General features: G+C 36.8%; 1 protein-coding gene across 1 annotated transcript in view; it reads left to right on the forward strand.

Moving 5' to 3' along the window:
* The first annotated feature begins 387 nt into the window (after positions 1 to 387).
* The window catches only part of WDR36 (WD repeat domain 36), a 45840-nt gene continuing 38238 nt past the window's right edge, over positions 388 to 7989 (forward strand). The window contains exons 1-5 of the mRNA XM_012659506.1: positions 388 to 687; positions 3025 to 3052; positions 4867 to 4967; positions 6504 to 6621; positions 7772 to 7904. Of these exons, the coding sequence (XP_012514960.1) occupies positions 388 to 687; positions 3025 to 3052; positions 4867 to 4967; positions 6504 to 6621; positions 7772 to 7904 (680 nt within the window). The remainder of the gene's footprint in view (positions 688 to 3024; positions 3053 to 4866; positions 4968 to 6503; positions 6622 to 7771; positions 7905 to 7989) is intronic.

A 7989-nucleotide genomic window follows, 5' to 3' on the forward strand; every position in this document is an offset into this window, starting at 1 on the left:
TAAGAATCTTTAAAAAAACATAATCACAATACTACTATCACATATAAAAAATTAACCATAATTCCTTAATATCATCAAGGTAATCAATCCAGTGTTCAAATTTTCTCCACAGTCTCATGTTTTTATATACTTTTAAATAATCCCACGTTTAACCCATTTCCATCTATGTTAAGACGTTGGTCTCCCCTCCACTTTCCTGAATGTGGCTCTTCCTGGTTGCTCCCGTATAGTCCTGCCTAAGAGTCACTAGTTTCCTCCAGCATCAAGAGCTGGAAAGCACCGCAAGGCAACGAGATGAAGACCGTGGCCTACGGAACCGAAGTTGCGACTCTTCTGCGAGCTCCGGAGGGAGCACTTTATCTATTGCACTGAGGTCAGTCTCCGTAGATGCGATTGGCAGGGGGCGCCGGAAGCGCTTTTGAGTCTCCAGCTCCGGCAAAGATTGTTCCACGAGACGCGCGGAAAGGGTTGGGTGCGCGGTTTCCTTTAGGACCCAAGTGGAGAAGAACCACGACCCCGGAGGAGATGGAACCCAGCTCCGAAAGCCGCACGTCCAGCGCGCTGTTTGCGGGGTTCCGGGCCTTGGGGCTTTTCAGCAACGACATTCCACACGTGGTGCGGTACAGCGCGCTCAAGCGCCGGTTCTACGTGACGACCTGCGTAGGCAAGAGTTTCCATACCTATGACGTGAGTGACTTCTTCCTTTGCCCGCTTCCCGGGAATCACCCTCCCGACCCCCCAGCTCTGTCCTGGGGATTCCCCCTCTATCTTGCCACCTACGAAGGGCTTCCCTTTTTGCCCTTCTCTTCCTTAGCTCTTCCCTGTTTTATTTCGCCATTTCCATCACATCCACGTGCTGATTTACTTAGCCCTTGCAGTCTACCTGCGGTGAGTTTCAGAGACAACCTGGCGAAGGGAAAGCTACTAGGGAACATCTCAGTATTATAGCAATGGATTTATTCAGTAGATATTTATTAACCTTCTCTTGAAGATGTAAATATGATTAAGACAAGCTCCTACTCCTTCGCATTCTTAATAAGAGAGAAGGACTTGCAAGCCATTTTATCGTTTGATTTGCAACACAAATTGAATTAGAAATTCACACTAAAATACATTAAGAGAACTGGAGAGGGTGAAATTATGATTTAGGGGAGTCTTCACATCTGATAGCAATCCAATTTCCCTAAACTTTCCCTAAGCATCTATTTCAACCAACATTGAGTGTCACTTACTTTAAGCCTTGCAGCAGTTTCTTTGCGAGGTAGTTGTCATTATCCCATAGCACCTTTATATAAACTAGAAAAGTAAGTCTCAGAAAAATTAAGGTACTTTTCAAGGCCTTTCTGCTTGTTGGTGATTATTTTTCTCTTTTAAGAGCTAATCAGTCATTGAAGTAGTCTTTTGCTGTGTACTTGTTTATTTTCTTTTCTCCAAAAGAATGTAAGCTTTATGAGAACAGAAACCTTGAGGATGATAAGAGCCAGTGTTAAGTACTTTTTTTCCTGGAAAACATGTTGTAGAGCTGACTTCCTTGTAGGATTGTGATTATTAAATGGGTTATTAGCAAGAAGTGCTGGGAATTGGGAGGCAGTTGTGTTAGTGGAAGAGCAAAGTGAGGACAGGTTGGAAGTGAAGAGCAATTAGGTTTCTGTAAGCCATGGTTGGTAACAGAGAAAGGGTGGGTTAGAATGACACCATTCATCAGGTGGGAGTACTTATTGTTACCTTTCTCTGATTTTGCTGGTTAATATTTCCTCTTTGAAATGGAATTTTTTAAGTGTCTCTTAAAGAGCTCTTGAAATCTTTGATACAATGTCTGTCCTAACGGCTGTTACACACACACACGTTTTTCCCTATGTTCTTCTTTCAAAGAAACCCTTTGGTTAGAGTAACACATTTGTACATTTTATAAAAATGTAACACTTTATTGATCTGTGCATTGAAATTTTCATAATAGAGATGGTTTTTAAGGTCCCATCCAGTTCTAACAATGGTTATGCTTTTTTGAAAAATTAATCATAATATCATAGCATGTAAATGCATATTGTCCCAGGACTGTACACTGCTCAGACCGACCAATGCATTGGGCGTGACCTCTGAAACTTAAAATAACTTGGGAATAAAGAAAACGGCACTAATGAGCCCAAGTCACTAATTTGATCTACAAGTGCTATATCCCTTGGCCTTGGCTATATTTACTGTCCCCAGTCAGACTTCTGCAGATTACCTTTTTCTACAGGGAAAACTAGACAAGTTGTGAATAGGTGGTGGTGGTAGTGGTGGTAGCAGCCAATACTTATTGTTTACTGTGTGACTGGCACCATTCTAACTGTTTTACACAAATTTACTCGTTGAATCCTCATAACAATCCAATAAAGTGGGTAAAGTAGTAGGCTATTTTAATCCCCATTTTACATATGAGGAATTTCAGTCACAGGGAGGTTAAGTAACTTTCCCAGTCACACAGCTAGATCAGTAACCATAGATTGGGGCCAATAAATTACAGTCTGCCAGCCACTTTAGCCCACGGTTTGTTTTTGTATAATCCAGGAGTTAGGGATGGTTTTGATGTTTTTGTTATAAATGGTTGGGAAAAAAAATCAAATAATATTTCATGATGTATGAAAATTATGTGAAAGTCAAATTTCAGTTTCTGTAGATAAAAGTTTATTGGAATGCAGCCATACATTTATTTATGTGTTGTATGTAGCTACTTTCATGCTACAATGGCAGAGTTGAGTAGTTGTAACAGAGACCACATAGGCTGCAAAGCCTGAAATATCTGTTGTTTGACCCAGTACAGAAAATGTTTGCCTACCCCTTCCATCACCACTCTTGGTAAAATAGTCAAAAATAGAAGCTTTCCTAATAATGAAAATTAGGATCAGTAAGTGTATTTTTTAGAAAGGACAACAGAGCAAATTTATGCATTAGGTTATATCCTAAAATCTTGAGGTGTTAGGTTATTATAATTGTTTTTATTAGTGAAAATATATTTAACCATTTTTTTCTTTTTTTATACAGGTTCAGAAACTTAGACTGGTTGCAGTAAGTAAGTGTGGACTTTTTTCTGAATTTATGCATATTTAATATTTTTTGAAATTTTTTTTAATTTTGACATAAATTCAAGACTTACAGAACATATAAGGAATCCAGTATATATGCCTGATTAACTTACATTGCTAAAAAACAAAAAAAAGTCCAGGACAGGATCATGTTTTGCTTTCAGTTGTCATGTTTCTTTTCTTTTCTGTAATCTGAAATAGTTCTTCCTACTTTCTTGAGTTTCATGACATTGACATTTTTGAAGAGGACAGGTGAGTTTAGAATGTCTTTCAGTTTGAGGCTTTTTTGGACATTTCAGGATTAGATTCAGATTATACACTTTGGCAGGAATCACAGTGAATCGTATCAGGAGACACATGCTGTTGGTTAGTCTTATTCCTAGCAGTGATAAGTGATCATTTGGTTAAGGTGACATCTTTCAGGAGGCTCTATTTTAAAGTTACCATTTTGTCCTTTGTAATTAATAAGTATCTTGTGGTAATATGCACTGAGACTATGTAAATATCCTAGTATTCTTAAAAGTTTTCACCAGCTACTTTTAGTGTTTAGTGGTATTTGCCTGAATCAGTTATTGATATGATGGTTACCAAATCCAAGTTGACTATCCCTAGTATGAAAATTTGAAATCCAAAATGCTTCAAAATCCGAAACTGTTGGAGAGCTGACATGATAATCACAGGAAATGCTCATTGGGACATTTTGAATTTCGGATTTTTGGAATAGGGGTGTTCAGCTGGTTATGTGATTATTCCAAAATCTGAAACACTTCTGGTCCCAAGCATTTTGTGTAAGGGATGCTCAGACTATAGTGATATTCTTCTTCCATCTTTCCTTCTGCCATGAGGACAAGTTTTCCCTTTTCTCACATTTTTCCCCCCCATTGGAAGGTTTATTTATTTTTTTAAAACTGTTTTAATAGAGTAAAGGGCATCTCAGGGCTGAGAGATACTAGTTTCATCATCAAATATCCTTGTGAGAGAAACAGGAGACCTATAAGGAATCTAGTATGTATGTATGATAAACTTACTTTTTAAAAATGATTAGAAGGTAGAAGAAAGGCACTGTAACCTAAGTTGAATACAAAAGTCAATGGTAAACCTATAAAATAGTTTTATGGAAACAATCCCATTATGGAATATGCAGCGGGGAAAATACTTAAGACACTCCTGTCTATTAACTCTCCTGCCCCCAAAAGAAGAAAAAAGAAAGGGGCAGTGTGACCATGATAGAGAGGAATCAAGAAATCATGTCATATGAGATGTGGCTAGAAGTGATAAGCTTATTTGCCTTGGAGAAGACTGAGTGGAAGCCGTATTTTCTTCAAATGTTTTAAGGGTGGGCATACAGAATATTCTATGTAGTTTTTTGAGTTGATCCAAAGGGTAGAATTAGAGATTTAGGGTTTTGATTTACTTTTGAAATTGTCTTGGAGTCAGTGAACTTGGAATTCCTGAAGGTATTTACACAAAGGCTGGATGACCATTTGCCAGAGTTTTATGTATTAAGTGACAATTTGGTTTTTTTTTTCCAAATAACCTCAGAAAGCTTCATTTCTTTAGGATTATGTTTTATGTCTAGATATTTATTTTCTTAGGCAAGATCAAGGTAATTTCATATTCTCAGTTTGATATTAGATATCTAAAATAATGTCAAAATTTTGTACTCTGATTCTCAACTTTTATTTAAATGTATATGTATATTAAAATTGTAGCCATGAAAAATATTTTATATATATATATTTCAGATTTCTCTTTGTTCTAAGATCTAAAAAATCCTGATTTCTTTTATATTTTCTCCCAGGTAATTCTGTTCCACAGGATATCTGCTGTATGGCTGCTGATGGCAGGCTAGTCTTTGCTGCTTATGGGAATGTTTTCTCTGCATTTGCCCGTAATAAAGAGGTTTGTATCACAGAACTGTTTTAACTTGTTTGTTTTCTGCAGTCAGTAGTTGCTTGTCATGATAGTGGAAAGAACTTTAATTTTGCCATTCTTTATCTGGGACACTCTGGAAATTTACAGTATTTTTTTTTTTTTTTCGTAATGTATATTCAGTTTTCTGGAAGAGGAGGAATTCTAGAGGAAGAGAAATTTTCAGAATTCATCAAATTCTGAAAAGGCTTAGTTAAAACTGGTGCTTTACTTCAGTTTTCTTGACCAGAGATAAATGTTGGGCAGCTTCTTAAAATTTTTATGCCCAGTCAGGTCCCATCTTGGGAGTTTTCTCTTTTGCATATTTGGTGAGATAGGACTTAGTTATGTGTATTTTGAAAATGCTTTCCTGGGAGGTTAATATTTACATCAGTGCTTTATGTGGATTGGCTTCTTCATTATCTACAACTCAGCCCATAACTCTTTTTCTAAAAACCAGGTGCTTTTCCCTATGCAGAGAAAGCTAGAGTCTGTCTTTTCTCCACTGCTGATAGAGGAGCTTTTTTGCTGTAAATCTACCAGTTCTTTTCTAAGTTTGTCCTGGGACAACTAACTTGAGAGATGACCTGCTCTAGTTGTCTAGAATGAAAAGGGAAAGTGGGAATGGGGATGCCTAGGTAGCCAAATGATAGTATCACTGTACTTGTTGGGGACTTGGCCTGAGATTTCTTTCCACAGTCCTTCATTATCACTGCCTGTGGCAGAGGAAGATAACTTACCTGTGGAGTTTTTTGATGGAAATTGTTTGGATTTTTAGAGAGTCAGGGAAAATGTTAATCTGTTTTTTGTATTGTCCTTTGTAGTTTTCCCTGGGAAATATATGTGGTTCAGATAAAAAGACTTTATAAAGAAACTATATGCACAGGTGTAGTCAGGGTTAGGGGAATGAAGTAGAGGTGGGGAGGCATCAGAGACTATCAGCTGTGGGAAGTTGTTACTACCATAGGGCCAAAGGATCAAAGAAAAGTAATAGTATTACCCTGATGAGAACTGAAACCATGGAGAAGGGAGCATAGTTAGGGAGGGGATCAGCTACTGTAAGGGCACAGGTCTCCCTGTCAAAGCAGAAAGGTGTGGGGCAAAAGTACCCTACATCCCCCTTTCCCATCTCTTCTGAAAGCCAGTTGGTGATGGAATCTGTAGAGATCAGCCTTCTAGAACATACCGTCTCTCTAGGATGCATGTAGTTGTGTTGGTTGAATTGGATGAGGGACTTAGGTGTATGTGCATGCCCACTCTCTCTAACCTTAGTTGGAAGGCTGAGCCTCAGAAGTCTCATTTGTGTTTTATTAGTCCACGGTTTATTTACTTGTTGAACTGATTGAGAGAGCAGATGAACATGCCTGGTTCCCTTGCTATTTATGTGTTCATCTAACCTTAGATAATCAAAAGTTGGGCTGCATTCCTTAACACAAGCATCTTCAGGATTAGCATGTTTTTCAGATAATATGAATAATAGTAACGTGATGACTTAGTAATATGAACTTCTTTTAAACTTTGTTGTAGATAGTACGTACCTTTAAGGGTCATAAGGCAGAAATCCATCTTTTACAACCCTTTGGGGATCACGTTATCTCTGTTGATGCTGACAGCATTCTCATTATTTGGCACATATATTCAGAAGGTAAGAATTAACTAATTTATTTGCTCTATCCTGGGATAATATGTGTGTAGTTAAAACTAAAAGTCTGTGTAAACAGAACTCCTATGCCAGAGGTTTCACATGTAAACAGTAAAAAAATATTTAACATGTATAGGAAAAAGATTCTATGTAAGAAAGAGATAAGCATTTTTAGCTAGTTAACTACAAAAGACTGGGTTTATTGTGAATTAAATCTTTTTAAATTCTTTAATCTTTTTATATTATTAGCTTATATTTCCTCTTGATTATCTGATTGTTCAGTGCAGTATGTTTATTTTTAGTAACTACCCTAAAGATTGCCTTTCTGGGAGTTATTCCAAGTTCTTAAACTAGTGACCCTTTTCTTTGTTTTGTCTTTGCTCAAGGAGAGAGAACAGAATTCCAAAGTATTCCCTGTGCAGATGGATGTTAAAAGGCCTTTTAGGAGGTTATAGGATCTGGTTCTCTTAGTCACCAGGCTCTTTCTTAATGGTGATGGCCCAGCTTTTTTATTGCTGTTATAGCAACACATTGAACCAGTGTCTTCAGGGAGTTGTTTATGACTTTAAGTAAAACTTCTGGTTACAGATAGAAGCAAGGATCTTCTAAAATAGCATTCAAAGTAAAGTTTCTATAATTTTCACCTATATCTATGTTTCCTAAAGTGAGGTACACTCACCTGTGTGAGTGTGCAGCAATGTGCCAGATAGTATGTGAACCTAAAAATTAAATGAAGTATGTCTTCTTTGATACCAAATTTATTGGAAAATTTAATGAATAATTGTTTTAATCATGGGTGAACTGTGAAGTAAAAAACAAAATTCAAACATAGGAATTTTAATCATAACCTAATATTTCAAAGAATCTTTTGCAGCAAGTGACTATTGGCTACGCCACCCCCTACTCCACAGGGTTATAAGTTCTTTTCCTCTCCTCTATTAGAGGTGCTTCTATGGAAATGTGAGAGAAGCATTGGTAAAATAATTTCACCAAGGTTTGTCTCTTATTTTTTCCATTTTTTGAGTGGCCTCTTGAGCTTTCTAGATCTTTGGAATCTTTGATATGATAAACTTAGTTTAAGTGATAAATATATGGGTATATGGAACATTTGAAACTATTTTATAAAAAATAATCATAACTTTTACTTTTGTAGAAGAATACCTGCAATTGACTTTTGAGAAATCAGTATTTAAAATTTCTGCAATTTTGCATCCAAGTACCTACTTGAATAAAATACTTCTGGGCAGTGAACAGGGAAGCCTGCAGTTGTGGAATATAAAATCCAAGTAAGCACTTTATTTAGAAAATAACATAGTTCTCACCTTATTCTCATGGACTACTTCCTAATATCTACTTATATCTCTCAATTCT

Source organism: Propithecus coquereli, unplaced genomic scaffold (assembly GCF_000956105.1).
Source record: "Propithecus coquereli isolate 6110/MARCELLA unplaced genomic scaffold, Pcoq_1.0 Scaffold62, whole genome shotgun sequence".
In the NCBI taxonomy this organism is placed as follows: Eukaryota; Metazoa; Chordata; class Mammalia; order Primates; family Indriidae; genus Propithecus; species Propithecus coquereli.